This window comes from Camelus bactrianus, chromosome 7 (genome assembly GCF_048773025.1).
Source record: "Camelus bactrianus isolate YW-2024 breed Bactrian camel chromosome 7, ASM4877302v1, whole genome shotgun sequence".
Classification (NCBI taxonomy): Eukaryota; Metazoa; Chordata; class Mammalia; order Artiodactyla; family Camelidae; genus Camelus; species Camelus bactrianus.
In genome coordinates this window covers 33,186,753-33,203,953 of record NC_133545.1, presented here as the reverse complement: position 1 = coordinate 33,203,953, position 17,201 = coordinate 33,186,753, and the positions used below count along the sequence as shown (strand labels likewise).

Sequence of the window (17,201 nt, the reverse complement as noted above, 5' to 3'; positions counted from 1 at the left end):
TCATTCTGTGCCCACGTCCCTCACTAATTTGGATTTTTCTCCTTGACAGGCTGTCTCAAATCCTGTTGTCAGGATAAGTGCACCTTTGTATTTTGAGCACATCCCTTCAAATGATTAAGGTGTTCTACAAACTCCTTTGAAAATCAAAGAAGAAATAGCGTTCATTTTCCCCAAAACGTCACCCCCAATTCCTCATATTGAGTGGTTCAGAGTGACGGCACTAGGTTTATATCAGAATTCCAACCCAATAATGGAAAAAAATCTGAAAATATATGTGTATATATATATGTATGTATATGTATAACTGAATCACTTTGCTGTATATCTGAAACTAACATTGTAAATCAACTGCACTTCAATAGGAAAGAAGGAAGGAAGGAAAGAAGGAAAGAAAGAAAGAAAAAGAGAGAGGGAGGGAGGGAGGGAGGAAGGAAGGAAAGAAAAGAGAAAAGAGGAGAGGAGAGGAGAGGAGAGGAGAGGAGAGGAGAGGGGAGGGGAGGGGAGGGGAGGGGAGGGGAGGGGAGGGGAGGGGAGGGGAGAGGAGAGGAGAGGAGAGGAGAGGAGAGGAGAGGAGAGGAGAGGAGAGGAGAGGAGAGGAGAGGAGAGGAAAAAGAAGACAAGAGAAAAGAAGACAAGAGAAGACAAGACTAGAATCCCAGCTCAGCCTTTTCCCAACTACTTGGCCTAGAGCAAGTACTTCACACTCTGCCTCGTTTTCCTCATTTGTAAACTCAGGATGACCACAGTCTTTATTTCATTAAGAGTGCAAGAATTAAATGAGATACTCTATATAAAGTATTTCCCACAGGGTTTTCAACATAGAAGGCTCTGAATAAGTGTAATCAGTAAATAGGTACATTTACACATACACCCAAAACACTGACCCCTTTTTCCCCCAAGAAATATTCCTTTCTCTTGAATATTTAGAATATTCTCTTTGATTCTGGCTAAATAGCCTATCATTTTTAGTCTATTTGAATACTTTATAGAGAATTAGAACATAAGAAAGTACTACCAATATGAAAATTGTTTTGAAAATAAGTTTATTTCTCCTGGAAAGCTAAAGATATTCAGAAAGCCTAACTCTCGTTTCATATACACCATCTTATTTGATTAGATGCCAGGAAAGTAATCTTTTACATTCCTGCAGCTTGAAAAAGAACTGGCTGGACACAGGGATTAAAACAAGACTGTGCCTTGTTAAGCTCCGTCTCCCCCATTCCCAGAGAAGTGCTAGTGACTTATAGCAGGTACTCAAATATTAGTTGACACTTACTTTTGTTCAGATATTTCTTAAAACAATTCTCTATCCAAAACATGATGCCACTAAAAACTTACTTACCACATAGAGCTGTTTCCACATGGTTCCCCAGTCTCTTAATGTTGATGTCATTTCCGTGATAACAGAATCTTCAGTGGGAATAACCATCTCAAATTGTCTGTGAAATTAAACAGCAGCAGCAGCAGAGTATATTTGCAAATAACATAATCAACAATCTTCTTTGAAATACTCTAAAAGGCAAACTAGGAAAGGAAGCTGCCTAGTTATCTGCGGTGCTGCAGACAGTACCCAGGATCTGACTGTGAAGTCGTGTGAGGCATGCAGTGTGGGTTACAGCAGGACAACACCAGAACAACCAGCCACTTCACCCAGATCAAGTCTGAGCGGCGTGGTGGAGAAGTAACACTATCAAAGATGTTCTGCTCCAGCACAGTTTGACCTCTAAACAGCAACTCACTCAACTTCTCCAAGCCTAAAAGTCTATGTGTGTAACACGAGGTCACCAGGCTACATAAACTGTGAGATGGCTTTTGCCTTCCAAGTGCTGTGACTGTAGGACTCCAAGGGAGTGACAGGCCTGTTCAATGACCAGGATATGATCGCTGAAAACAACCTAACTAACTCAGTGTCATAAACAGCTAGACTCTGAGGTGATGACTGAATGCTCACTTGATCTCATTAACACTTCATTTTTATTACTTGCCAATGGGACCATGAAAAATGGTTAGTGCTAACTACTAGTAATGTTGTCATGCATCACAGAACTTGTTAAGGGTTTAAGACATCAGAGATATTTGAATATCCATTGCAAAATGTTCCTCTCCATGATTAGGGTAATATATTCTTCCTATTTCTTCTTTAAAAGTCACTAACTATACTTGGAAAATATTCATACCAACATCTAGCAGGTTTATGTACAGTGGTCCTGATGTTGAGAAGAAAGGGAAGGAGATGGAGGGGAGAAAAAAAAAACCCAGAAGATTGAATTTGTCCACTGTATCCTATCTTTGACACAATTTTTTTTTTCAATCTCTAGTTTCTTTTTTCAAATTCTTTCAGTTTTTGTGCAGGTTAAAATGGGTAAGTGGTTATTAATACTACAACTTCTCAAAAAAATGCTATCAACTAAACTGATGAGGATTATTTTCTTCATTTGAGTATTTCTTTTCAAGGACATTATCTAATATGTAGAAGGTACTAGCCTATTAGACATTGAAACAGGTTATGTACATGAACAAGGGAAAATTCCTTCTTAGCATGAAGCTAATAACTGTTAATGCATTCCTTTTTGATGTTATATCCAAAGTGTATAAAATTGTCTTTTGTAAAGTCCTCTTGACAGCAAGTATGGGAAGTAAAATCTTGCCTTCATTTCTTCACCAACAGTCTCACCTCCTCATTTCATACTGCTGCTAAAATGCTCACCCAGTGACTATTTTACTTCTTTCTAGAGCTAAAACACAGCTGAAAGTATAAAGCTGGGATGTGAAACTAGAAATAAAAGTAAACAGTAATATATGAACAGTGACATGTACAGAACCTATTAACAAGTCTGCATATGATATTTTCAAATGGTACTGCATTTATTTTGCTTTTGAAGCAGCTGTTGCAATTTAAATGATGAATATTTGAAGACAAAGGTTATAAAATGATCGAACGCGAGGTCAAGGATGGAACAGTGAATTTCCAGGAAACCTCCACAACCTACTTAATATTTAAAAAAGTGGCATGCCCTCAAGAGTAATTAAACAACACAGAAGTGACCTCACCATTCACAAACTCTAATTTAATTTAAGGACCCCCGTCAGTGCTACACTTCTCTGAAGACACAGGAAAGAACATAAAGGCAATTCATCCTGTGGGAAGTTGACCTGGAGTTTGTTCACTCAAAATGTAAATTTTTCAAAAGTACAAAATTGACATTTTAGGTGAAGCAGCTATTTCCCTCTTAATTACACCAAAGCCAAAATCAACATTCATATGGTCTGTCATAAGTAGTTTCCCCTGAAATTATATTTTGTTCAGTTATTCTGAGATGTACTTTGCAGCTGTTTCATCCTGATGTGCTATCAGGCCATTAATCCCCTAAAAATAAGACAGGTGATATCAAAATCCCAAAGAGGTTCCTGTCTGGGAAAGCAATCCCCTGGCAATACGTGTTCTCAAATGTGTTCAGGCTAAAGTTTTTCTTCCAGTTAATAGTCCTAGAATCTAGGGTATCAATCAATTTCAATATTTTTTTAAAGAAAATAAGCTTTGGCTCTATCCTGAGGTTCTCCTGCTGTATAATGCTTATCATGCCTTGTGTCAGGCAGAGAACCCACAACCAAGTCTTAAACTTACCCAACCGAATTTTGAGACAACTTTATGCAATATTTAAACTTCCTTGGACTCAGGGAAGGGAGCCAGAAATCACTAGTTACTGGCTAGGACAAATAAATAAATAAATAAAAAGTTTTAATTAAAGCTATGTCCCATCACAATGCACTCTGAGAGGGAGGACTCTCACTGGGTGGAGTGATGCCTGACATCATCTTTGCTAGCATTGTCTCTCTTCTCTTCCTCCATCAGAGCGTAAGATGGGGCTGGGTGGCCCTTTGCTCTGGAGAGCTGAGGGGACCAAGGCTGGGCTTGGGAAAAAGGCAGCAAAGAGGACTGGGTGCATGGGTCTGCCCAGGTGGACCCTTTAAGAGACAGGCTAGAAACCCTGGGTTTCCACATTGCCTAGCCCAGATCACTAGTGCAGAAAGGTCAGAATAAAGAGTAAGTGTGCTTTCTGGAGTGTCCCCTGATTTACTTTAGAGGAGCTGGACAGAGCCTGGCAGGAGAAGTCCAGGACTGATAACTCCACTTGACTCATTTCTGGTAAATTACAGCTGCACAACATTTCTGAAAGACACACATTTATTGAAAGAATAATAGTATTTGTAATTATTAGTATTAGAATTATTATGGTTTTAATCTGTTTTAAATAATGAACTACTACTACTACTACTAAGAAAATAACAATGATATTGCTTAAAGTAACTGACATATACATGACATACTGTGTAAGGATCTCCTAGACTCTAAGTTTTATCCATATACTCAGAGTAGTTATACCACAGACTCTCAGCCACCTGCAGAAGTTATTTCACTGAACTAAGATTTAATATCCTACTTTTATAGAGTGGATATAAAAACCATCTATTTGAATAGCATCCATGGAAGTTTTTTGGTAAAAATAAAGTTTGAATATATCATTTAATATGCTTTAAAATGTGTTTTTAATGATTTAGCAAATTCCTATTTTTCGCTATTTGAGGAATACTGCGATTTTTATGGTGGAATCTGTATTGTTTCTTTTGTCATAAAATGAAAATTATTCAATGATCCAACACATATTCCTTGTGACAATGGCAGCAAATGCTTGAGTCCAAATCCATGGCCCACTATAATGAATACTCTGCTTATGTTAACCACTTAAATAAGCAAGTGCTACTGCTTTACCTTGTGACATTTTATTTGAGTAATCTGTTATCTTAACAGCTGTTTCAAGTCCTTTTGAACATAGATGGAAAAAACTTTTTAAATATAGGAGCAATCCTAAGTGATCACTGAGCTCAATCAAACAAAGCAGCATCGAAATGACGTTCTCTGAAGTAGAAGAGTGGCTTTGTGAAGTGGTCACACAAGGATATGGTATTAACCCCAAACAGGAAAATAAAGACTTGGCTGCTTGTAATCCATGGTGAATCTAGGAAATTTCCGGGGTTGAGACATGACTCAGCATTTGATGGGTGTGACAGCCACACTTCCCTACACAGCAGGAAACCAAAAACAACCAACTCCTTCTGCTTAAGATTAGGCCGATTCCATGATACCTTGACAATGAAAGACCTCTGGTGCCCCAGGTCCTGCTGTAGCCCAGCACACAGACATGTTTCCTTAATTCTCTCCTCCAAGTGCCTTAATGTAATCTGTCTTCATCAAACAACACAGACAATGGCATTACCTTCTACAGTTCATTTTTCAAGACAATTACTAAGCCTTTCAAATTCCAAAATAAGCAATGGGTTCTGTGAAAAATCCTCCAACTATTAATAAAATTCATTTCTTACCCTTTGTTCTTTACACAGGCATTTTTCAAGTGAACATAGCTGGAAGGAAAGATACCCTGGAAGAAAAAACATGAAGGTTATGGTGCTAGCTGTCTATTACGGCAGGGTTAGTTTCACAAGTCATATGTATAAGATACAGCCGCACAACCATGACAATACCAGGAAAAAGGAATCTCCACCACATCCTACAGGCTAAATCTATTGTAACTTAGATCTATTCATTTTATTTTCTACTATTTATTAGGTTACAAATTTAGAGATACTTCAAAATAAATATAATTAAAAAAAATAAATCCCACACAAAAATATATTCTTTATAAAACAGAAAATTTTTATTGGTTTTATATTTTTAAGAATTCTAGATAGAAAGCACGTTAACTAAGAATTTTTAAAGAAATATTGCAGAGGTTTGAAAGAAGGGGTTTCTTGTTTGTTTTAATTGCAGTTCTTCTCTCCAAAATACTTATGTGTCTATTTAAAAATATACACTTAAAAAAGACCACTATGAATTTGGAGACAGTACGTATATTACATGTAAGGGAAGATCTCTGAGGAAAACATAGCAGCAATTAATCACTCGGCTGCCACTCTGATGGAACAAAAATTTAAACAAAAGAAGTCATGCTAGCTTAAAGCTCTTTATTGTAGAGGAAAGACAGGGCAAGGAAATTACTCCTTTGTTCTAAATGAGAAATTGAAAAAAAAAATTAAAAAAAAGAGCATCAATTTTATTATCCATTAAATGACAATATTCTCTAAATGATTTTTGATGTACAATTAAATGACAACTTCTATTAAATATTCAGGCAAATAAATGTCATTTGAATACATTAGCACCACTCTGGAGCCAAGGATAACATAAAATTTAACAAGCAAATTCTGTATATACAACAGGAACAAACAGGTATATAGCTTAAAAAAATAACTATTTTTTTCTTTGGAATTCAAATTTACCTCATTATGGTAGGAATAACAAGTAGAGTAATTATAGTAATTAATAAGGAAAAGTCAGAACTTGAGGTTTGTTAGAATAACAGAAGAATCATAACAAATTATTTCTCAAACATGTTCTAAATGAAATATTAAATACTGCAGCTACATTTGCATGTGCCTGCAGATATCCAGAAATAATTTGAAATGAGGGCTAAAGTATCAAGCTGTTTAGAATGAACTAAAATAAATGAAATAAAGTAATTAAACATAGTTGGATGATCCATGGAAAGGTACATTTAAGTGGAAACGCAGGCAAAGGAGTTTAAATTACTTATATTTTGCTAATAGAAGTGATACAACTTCTTACCTACAATCCTAATAAAATGAGAATTAAAACAAAAAATGAACATGGCATATAAGAAAACATTAGAGAATGTGAGTAGGATGGATGAAAGCTAAGGAGATTAGAACAAAGTAGAAAAACATAGATATTAGTAAGGATTAGTGTCAAAATCATAAACTATACAAATGAAAGGTAAAAGAAAAATTATATTACTTCCTACTATAATTCATAAGGATTTATATAAATATATAAAGGATAATGAGTCTTAGTTTTTGTCTCGAACGACAGAGAGAGATGGAGTGTTCATAATATGATTTTCTCAGTTTCAGTTCCTCAAACCCAAAGGGACTCTTAACATACCCTAAAATAAACCTGTTTCTTCACATCAATTTTTTACAAATGATACCATAGAAAACTTACAGATTAAATACCACTATTCAGTATTTCTTTTAGAACACATATTTCCCCTGTCTGAATTCTAATTTCGCTCTGTGCAAAACTAACACTTCAAAAAGATTTTGTTTATATATAATGAGCTTATTAAGGTCTTCTTAGTACAAATTTCAAGAGCTACACAGGATTACCATTTGAATAGCATGTCTTAACTGTAATCCAAGTTCAAAGGACTTTCCAAAATTACAAAAATGCCACTTAGCATTTCAACTAGGAGTCCCAACAGTAATCTCAGTTGTATAATGAAACAAAGTAAATTAACTATTTTTTTAAATCCCATAATTATGGTTAAAAGTAATCACTTTTACCTTGATATTTGGGTTTTTTAAGGCAAATCCTCTGTACCAGCCTGTGAAGAAATAATCATGGTCATATTTCAATAAATCATTATAATACTTTACAGAAATGATTATAAATCAATCTATCCTTTGCTGACAGAATTTTACCCTATGTCTAAATATTCTAGATATAAACATGGTGTGGGTTGAGATTAGGCTAGATTAAAAGTCAAGTGACTATTAGTTTAAGTCTTCTATTAATAAAGTCATTTAAAAATTGTATCAGAAATGTATATAAAAATAAAAAACATGCATCATGGATGTAAAGGCTGTGGAATCAGAGCAATGGGCTTCCATTCTGGTTTTGCTACTTATTAGCTATTGAGTCATGGGCAAGTTAATTGACCTCTCTGAGCTCAGCTTCTCTCCATTTTATAAAAGGCAACACTCCGTCTCAGGAAGGTGCGAGAATCTACACAAGATTTACTCTATTTCCAAATTCTCTTTGCTTGCCTGCAAAGTCCAGACTCTACCACCAAAGAATAGTGCTCGGCCACAGCCCTGTAGTGAACGCACACATTCCACAGCCTATGGTCTTGGGGTAGGATCAGTCTGACAGCATGAGAGTGAAGCCAGGTCTCATCCACTGTGGGAACCAATGGTACTCCTCCATCTGCACAATGTCCTGTCAGCCGAGCTCACTGTAATTTTTATTCTGTGGAATTCTATTACTTAACCTCCAAGCAACTCTGAATCAACTTTACAGCACTATCCTTAACGGGGAACATATCTTTTTATAGTTTAAAACAATTACAGGGTATATATATGAATTTATATGGTTAATATATAGCCCCCCATAACTATATTAATTTCAATTTATTGTTTCCTCAAGTATAGAAACAATTTTGCTTATTAAGTAAGAAATTATTTTATCATGTAACAAATGTTCTATTCAATTGAATCTATTTTTGAGGCACTGAATTTCTAGAAAGAAGTATTTGAGCTTGGTATTTAACTATTTTTGTTCCTCATGAGTTTTCTGAAAAGGATATATTATAAAACATCATTTTAGATCCCTTAAAAATATATCCAAGAAATATATCCATTCTTAAATAATTATTGTAATAGAAACCAAAACTTTCTGAGAGTTGTGGAAATGTCAGAGAGGTCTCTGTCTAACTACCCAATACTGTGACTACTGGGAAAATGCCAGTAGTCTGACAGAGAGCGACAGAAGTATGGACAGAATTTGTAAACTTTATGAGCTGTCCCAACATTGGACAGCTCATAAAGTTTATAAATTTTTGAGGTTCATGCAACCTCAAACAATCACCAGCAGCCAACTTACCATCACACTTCTCCAGGATCTGAACTGTATCTCCAATTTCCAATGACAGGCCATATGGGACAGTTCCTCGAAAACTGGCAATAACTGTAAGAAATGGTACAGAATATATGGAGATAAGCACATCAGTTATAGCCAGTTAGACCACTTCCTAGTAAAGGTTATTGACTAGGAAACATGAACGTGGGTAGGAAGTACACACTGATAGCTAGAAAAGACTGTCAGATTTTAATTTACACATTCTTGAAGAAAGACAACCTTTAAATTTACGTATTTTGCCAACTTCCTGGTTGAATAAGTATTACAAATACGAATTTCAGAGATGTGGAATTTACTAAGATTGTAGACAGAATATCAACAACATTATCCGGTAACACATACGAACAGCGGCATTGTCTGAAGAGCGTAGCAAGGAGCTGTCCCTCTCCTGCCTGCTGTATAATCACTCCACGTCCCGGTGCCAACCCCACAGCAGTTACTCAATAAGTACGTGTTCAATAATAAATGAGGAATATATTTCTTACTCGTTCATAAGGTTGGTTTACCTTTCTGCTGTGCTGTTTGAAGGATATTTCTTTTCCCTAGACAATCAGGTCCTCAAGAGAAGGAACTGCGTCTATTTGCTCATAATATGCCCCTAGGGCCTAGCCCAGTAAGGCGTTAAAGCAGTCTTCTGCTTCTGCAGTAATCAATGGTAATGCCAGGATCTCTCCCCAGGTCTAAACACACAGCCACCATGACCATTCCCACAGGCCTTAGCTCTCAGACCATTTGGATTTGGACTGAGTCGGGGTGGGGGTGGACTGGGAGGAGTTAACACTTAGCTTTACCTAATGGTTACAGATTGATTGGTTTCTGAAACATTTTGCAGGGCTGGGCAGGCCCAGGATATAATAACAGAGAGAAAGTGTGTGTAGATTAACCACCCCTAGGCAATTTGAGGGGTTAGACAGAGAATGAAGCATAGTAATTCTCCCTGGGATAGTAACACTTGAGTCATAAAGGAGGTGAGGATAGAAAATAAAGAAAATGTACTTCAACACATGAAAAGAGAAGAGACATCTCCTATTAAATGCTACAGACGCTGAAAGCATCTTGCAATTCACATCAAAAAAACAAAACAAAAACAAAAAACTGACAGTAAATGCTCTGACTGTATGATTTTTAAAAGCCCAAATTTTAGTAGTGAATTTCATAATTCTCTTTCAGATAGTGAGATTTAGATACAACCCCCATCCCCAAAATAAATGATTGCTACTGCTATGAATGTATTTCAAAGGCCTGAAGGAATACATGAATCTGTCAAAACTCAAAACATGCCAGTAAGTAATGGGCTTTCAGAAGAGTCTAAAGCACTTTTATGATCTCAAAACAAAATTAGCAGCAGAAATCCAAACACAGGACAGAAAATATAACCCAAAGTACATGAGACGGATAAAACTAACTACATAGTAACTGAGTTAGAACATTTTAGATAAGCACTAATACATGATGTCATTTGCTAACTATAACCATAAATACCACATGACCTCATGTTGATGGCCTAGAAGATGTTTGCTTGAAAAATAATCACAGGTCTGAATATCTTGACAGATTACTTTAAATAACTTTCAGAGACCTCTTCTTATAAGGGATCAACAACTGAACAGACAGTAGTTTGAGTACCATTTAAAAGACTTCAAAGCAAGCTTGCTCCCAGAATTGCTTTTCTATGCTCATGAACCACTTACAAGCCTCATGGTTCACTTACAACCCTGTAGGGTTGATGCTTCTCCCGGAGGTCTGAGTGCATGGGTGACCTCACACAGTTCTGTGTACAGCTCTCACCACTCACCAATGCCCTGCACCTCTCAAGGCCGCCACGAACACCTCCCCTGCTGCAGGCTGCTCCCTCCTGCCCCTCATCACCTTCTTGAATACAGCAGTACTGTTCATGAATTCCATTTCTTTACCAGGCTTCATGCCTCAGCCCTTCACTGTGTTCTGAAACTGCTCTGTCCCTCACTGGGACCACATTCATATCACCCTTCAGGAGTCTATCCCTCCCTGGAATCTTCTACGGCTTCTCTCACACCCTCCAGCCTTCTTCTGTAGACTTTTTCTTAGCCCTCTTCCTAAATGTTGGTGTCAAAAAGACTAGGTGGAGGAGAAGAGCACCAACCTTGGCATCATGAGACATGGGTCTGAGCCCAGATCTTACCACCTATTAGCTGTGTGACTTTGGTCAAGATACCAGCCTCTCAGAATCTCCATTACCTCATCAGGCAAAAGGGGTAACAATAAAGAAACTGCAAAAGGCCATGCGTGGAGGACTAAATAAGGCCCCTATCAGAAATAACTTACCACCCTGTCTGCTATATTCTGATTGTTCGATAAATACCTTGGCTGTTTAAACTATACTTTTTTTCTTCTATCCACATACATTCTCACTGTTTGGAGAGAGTTCTAAGACTCCCAGAACCTCCTGTTGACATGTGACCGGCCAAGTCTCTCTCCAGTCCTGATCTGTGCCCTGAGCCTCTGACACAAACTTTCAACTTGTATGTCTCTATTTTGATGTCTAAGTACCTAGAACTTACCATGCCTCCATTTCAACTCATGATCTTCCCTCAGCCTCTAACCAAATCCAAGCAGTTTTCTCTCTCCCAATCACCCATTCTAAAATGTTAGTCTTCCACTGTTAGTCCTGCTTTATCTTGTTACCCCTTGGTGGATTTCCCTGCATCTCTCAACAGGGCCACGGCAAAGCCCTCTAGGAAGGATCCCTGTCTCCATGGTTGTCCTTCCTCAATACAATATCCGTGATGCCACCAGCATTACCTTTGATTCTTTCACATTTGTACTTGAATGTTTTTTGGATATGCAGCATCAGGAAAATTTTATTAGGTTCAACTTCTTTTGTATTAAAGGAAAAGGTAAAAAAATATATCATGCCTTACCAGACAACAACTTAATGAGGTTGTTATCCTCTTATTTCATGCTGCTATTTGGCTCATAGAAGTCTTACGTGACACCAAACCAGATCCTCTTCCTTTGCTCCCAATTCTGTTGAAAGTTAGCACTGTGTCCAATGACTATATATGCCAGAAACTCAGGGGTCATCCATATGCCCCTGACCCATGTATCGAATCCATGACCACATCCCAATGATCGTATCTTTTAAGCATCTCCCTCTTAAAGCCATCTTTTTCTCAGCATCTCCACACTACCCCAGCTCTTGCCTGGCCTTCTCCAGCAGTCTCCTTGTAGGTCTCTGCCCATTTACTCAGGTTCCTCTCCCATCCATTTCTCATACAGCAGTTAGAGAGGTTTTCTCTAAATGCATACCCGATGATGTCATCCTGCAGCTCAATATATCAAAGCTCTGAGAATAACAGAAAAATCAGTACTACAGCCTGGAAGGTCCTGCCCTCCTCTCTGGTTTCACCCTGTACTTCTCAAGTCTGACTTTCTATACTTCAGTCACAAAGACCATCCCTGCTATATCCCCTCCCACACAGGACTTTGCCCATGATGGACCCCTTATAAGGAACACTGTTCCTTTCCCTCCCTGCCAGGTTAAGTTAGATTCATCCCAGAAATGTTGCTTCTGTGATCAGCCTTCCTTGATTCACAGCCCCTTACCCCAACCACATACACTCGTAACACCATATACGTCTCAACCATCCCCCTAATTTGTCTAAGTTTTGAATGATGTCCCTTGCAACAGACTATAAGGTCCATGGATGTAAGGACTCGTCTGGTTTTAGTTCCCCACTGTATACCTGACTCAGTACAGAGCCTGGCACACAATCTGAGCTCAGTAAATAATAACAGAGGGAACGAATGGGGGCAGAACCATTACTATTAAGTGTTTTGGTCTTAAGCAGTCAGAGTCCTTTATTATTGGCAATTCTATTTTAAGAGGATGCTGAAAGTTCTAAGAACCAAATGATTATCAAAGATGAGTGAAAACTCAAATTTCAGAGGATCTGTTTAAAACTGGGATGATAAGATGTCTGGATCCTAAGTGTGTATCATTGCATTTCTTATCCAAGAAGTCTGTGTGGGTGAATTCTGACTTTACTCTTCAGCTATACAATATCTGATAACTATTAAAGGCAAACTATTAAGTTCTTCAACCTCATTGCCCTTCAGATGCCCCCTCTATAAAACTAAGGAGCTCGATGAGGTGAAATGAATGGTCCCTGCCAGCATATAATTCTGAGTGTGGAAGAGGCCTTTCAGCTCAGCACTGACACGACATAATACATAACTGAAGAACTCTGTCCCCAAACCAGCCTTGCTTTGGTTTTAGTCACTGCCTAAGTTCTGAACAAAGGAACACCTGTCCCCACCAGCAACAGGCATCTGATGAGGTAGCAGGGAAAGCCTGCTCTCAGCATCTCCTGCAAGGTCCTTCACCACTGCTCTCCTGCTATCTTTCCAGGCTCACATCCCCCCTAACTCTCCACACAATGCCACACCCAAATTCTCACCAAGCTCTCGTATGCAGGCCTCCGCACCTTTACCCATACTATCTGTCCCTTTGTGGGGAGCTGTCTTCCGCATCCCTTCTACACTGGGAGCTGCAAAGTAGCCTTAGTTTAAGGTCTAGCTCCAAGGTTAGCTCTTTCAATTTCCTGATTCCTTCCCTTTCCCCATTCTTGGACCCAAATGTAATCGATTACTCTCTCATCTGTGCTCCAAGGGCAATCTAACCACAACTTAAGGTATCACATACTTAGCACTTTATTTATCTGTGGCTTTCTACTTGAGAACTGGAACTATTTCTAATTCATCTTCCATAAACCAGCATACGAATGTGCTAGTGCATGAATGGAGAATGAACAAACACATGAAATGAAAGAATGAAGCCAGTGAAAAATGGTACCCAGGTTCTAATAGATTCAGAAAATGTCAGGGGCACCTCTCATAACTTAAAGCATCTAAAAGTAAGTTATTAAACTGCAGATCATATAGCAGAGTAAGACTTTTTCAGGATATATTTCAGGGCATGACTTTGATCCTTACCTTCTAAAATGGCAAGCCATTTCCAATCTCTGAATTTCACAAGTAACTCTACCTTGCAATCCATTAAATTCATGAATGGATGGATGAATGCTAGACTACTTATGCTTCAGGTTATGAAAGAGAAATGTTGAAAGGAGAAGGCAGTTCTAGGCAAAAGATTTGAAAACATGATTGGCTCATGTTTACTAGTAGAAGCATGTAATGTGTCATAAAGTAATGAAAACTGGATTAGCAAAGATTCAAAGAAAACACAGGCATTCATGAAACCTCAATTTGCATGTTCATCAAATGCACTTGAAACATATGTTATTACTAGATTCCATTTTGGATACAACTTTCCAACGAAATCTCCTCAAGATCCTCCAAGCATTTTTGGAGGAAACAAGTCTATAGTTGAGAATTCATCTTGTCCCCACTTACTGTAAAGCAGCTCTGTCTTTATACCAACGTTTTCTCATGGTACACTTTTCAGGGGCATTTTCCCCCCAGTAATATCAGGGTTTACTGAACATGACCACACATTGTCTTGATCCCTGGATTTCCTTTTCTTGCTTATTTTCTTATAAACTGAACAACTTTAACAGCTACAGAAAAGACCATAGAGAATGAACCCTTCATAGAGGTCCAATACTACTGTTTCAGCCCTAAGGGCCCTGAGAGTACAATTTTAAACAGCACATAAAAACCACTGAATGATCTTGTCTTCATCTCTGCCCATTTGCTACCATGTAAAAACTTATTTGGATTGGCAAACATGCATATAAACATCGCTTATATTCAAGTCCTTTAAAAATATGTATAAACTGAAAGTGTTAAAGGTATAATATTACCATCTTGAAAGCTGTATCATAAACACTGCCTTTTATCACTTATTATTCCTTCACAAAATGATTTCAGCTTAGTACCTATTGCCAGTTTATTAAAAATTAAATAGCTGTAAGAAACATTTTCATATATAGCTCACAAGTATTTTCTATAAAGACAGTGAAAAAAAGCAAAATTGTGTTATGAAGTTGGGACTCATTTCTCAATTTCAATGATACTTTGCTCATGCAAAGAACCAGTTGTTTTTTTTTTTAACTTTTAAACTTGGCACATAGAAACTCAATCCCAGAGTTCTGCACCTTTCAAAAGCAAAACCAGAAACAAATCTAAAGAACTATTATAAGTCAATCATGTAGCTCTACATCGGAACTCAATCCCAGAGTTCTGTACCTTTCAAAAGCAAAAACAGAAACAAATCTAAAGAACTATTATAAGTCAATCATGTAGCTCTACATCGCAGATGATAACATATTCCTCACCATCATGGTCAAAATACTATACAATGATGCTGTGCACCAGGATTCAATTCAAGCTGGCAAACGCTGCCCTTGCCCTTTAAGGGCTGACAATCTAAGATGAATGGAACATAATGTAGAAAAAATAATAATGAAAATACTTTGTCCCCTGTGACACAAAGGAAGGAAACTCATCTCTCAAAGTCGGAGCTTTGGCTTCATCTTTCTGATGAAAGGATCTCCAGCTCATGAACAGGCTGTGGTCTGAAAGGTCAGTTGTGAGCAGACTATTTACAACACAGAACACGATGCCATGGTGCTCAAGTTCTGAGATTATCCCATGTCATCCCATTTAATGTAAGAAATAAGACTGCTGTCTGTTGCAACAGAAATGAGCTATGACTGCACCAGAAATTAAATAAACATTTTCATGGGAGCCGCTGTAAAATTCTGAATGCTGGTACTTGAAGCATGGCAATGACACTGAGGAGGCAGAGAGGAAGCAAGGCATTGTAAAGGAACTCCGTTTCTCAATGGACATTTAAAATTGGTTCTTTCCTATGTCTGTGTTCATGTTACACTGTCTATTTGGCTCTGGTTAGCCATGGATGTAACTACATTTAGGTCATTTAGGTTTATCAGCTTTTACATGTATCATTGTGGGGGGGTGGGGCATAAATGGAAAAAAGGGGAGAAAAAGGTAGAATTTTTGAAGGATAAGAGGATTTTTTTCTGGATAAGAGTTGGAGGAAACAATGAAAAGGGAAAAAGGATTAAGGAGAACTAAGTTCTTTTCAGGGATTTATTTCATAAAATAGTGCACTGTGGAAAGAGGACAAGGGATCATCTCCTCTGCACATGCACACAATTCTCCTGTAGGGAAAGATAAAATATGGTGGGGGAAAAACCAAGCTAATAGTCTGATCAAAGACACTACCTTTTTCATAGCTGTCTGGATAGGGCCTGAGGGAAGACAGAACAGAAGTCATGTGGAGATTTCTCTTGGTATTAGAGCAGGAAGGAACTATCTTTCTCTTGTACCCCCTTCCATCTTTCCCCTCCATGAGATGAAGTTAAAAGCAAAGTGGTCATTCCGAACTTGGAGGGACAACCAGCTGGCTATCAGTATGACAGCAGGACCATGGGAGCAGGTGGTCCAGAAAGATTGAAAAGAAAAAATCAAAGGAAGTGTGGAAGGGTGAGAGTGGGTACCAGCTCCTGTACTCTGCTTTGATGCTGAAAATGAACTTGCTAGGAAAATCAAAGAAATGCCCTGCTCCATCTTCTCATCCTCAGACTTGTCAGGCATTTGAGATCTGCCTCCACTCTGGTAACGGACAACAAAGGCCTCCCACGCCTTGCAGGCCGCCTGCAAGGGACAGACACATGCCCACTTTCAAACAGGACTTCATTCCTATGCCACAGTTACTATGGTCAGCCCTTGAGATAAGTCACACAACTCCCTCAGGCCTAAGTGACTTTGAAAAATCAGAAGCGGCCTGAATAAAATGTGTCTGACATTTTACAAGTATGACCTGAAAACATGCCGCTGTCCTTGACTGTTAAGAGGACACTTCTACCCACTGCAGAACTTCACTCTGCTTGAACCACAGCCGTTGGGACCCAAGGGAACCATAAATTATGGTGGTGGATGTGACAACAACAAGACCCCTCTTCAGAAAGTTAGAGCAGGCAGCCGAAGGGCAGCCTTCTGGGGTGGTCTCAGCTGGAGCTGCTTTGCCCAAGGCCATGTCCTCCCCCCAGGGTGGCCTGCTTCCAGTGACTGATGGGGCAGGAGGTCAGGGACCAGAGCCTCTCGTGACAACTGGGCACAACCCTGAAGGCCACTCCAGCTGAAGTGACTAAGCTGTCACTGGGCTGGCATCACAGGTCAACTGCTCCCTCCGGCTAGTCCTGCTTCTTTCCCCTCCCTTCCACTGTGTGACACTCAAGAACACTCCCTGATAAACATCCTGCAAGCCAATCTCCATCTCAGAGTCCACTTTCTGGACAGCCCAACTTGCTCTGAGCTTACAGCTTCAGCCAGTCAGAATTTGCTTCTTACCAGGTCCATTTGCAAGGGAGAAGGAAAGTAGCATTGTTGCATTACTATCTTGTGGTTTTGCTAAGTTCTTTATTAATTCTGATCTTCTGTGATGAAGGTGTTTTCATTC

General features: G+C 38.6%; 1 protein-coding gene across 1 annotated transcript in view; it reads right to left on the bottom strand.

Moving 5' to 3' along the window:
* DOCK4 (dedicator of cytokinesis 4) overlaps positions 1-17,201 on the bottom strand; it is a 405,568-nt gene that overhangs the window by 223,497 nt on the left and 164,870 nt on the right. The window contains exons 2-5 of the mRNA XM_045511159.2: positions 8,738-8,821; positions 7,420-7,460; positions 5,383-5,438; positions 1,343-1,439 (exon numbers count right to left, since the gene is read on the bottom strand). Of these exons, the coding sequence (XP_045367115.2) occupies positions 1,343-1,439; positions 5,383-5,438; positions 7,420-7,460; positions 8,738-8,821 (278 nt within the window). The remainder of the gene's footprint in view (positions 1-1,342; positions 1,440-5,382; positions 5,439-7,419; positions 7,461-8,737; positions 8,822-17,201) is intronic.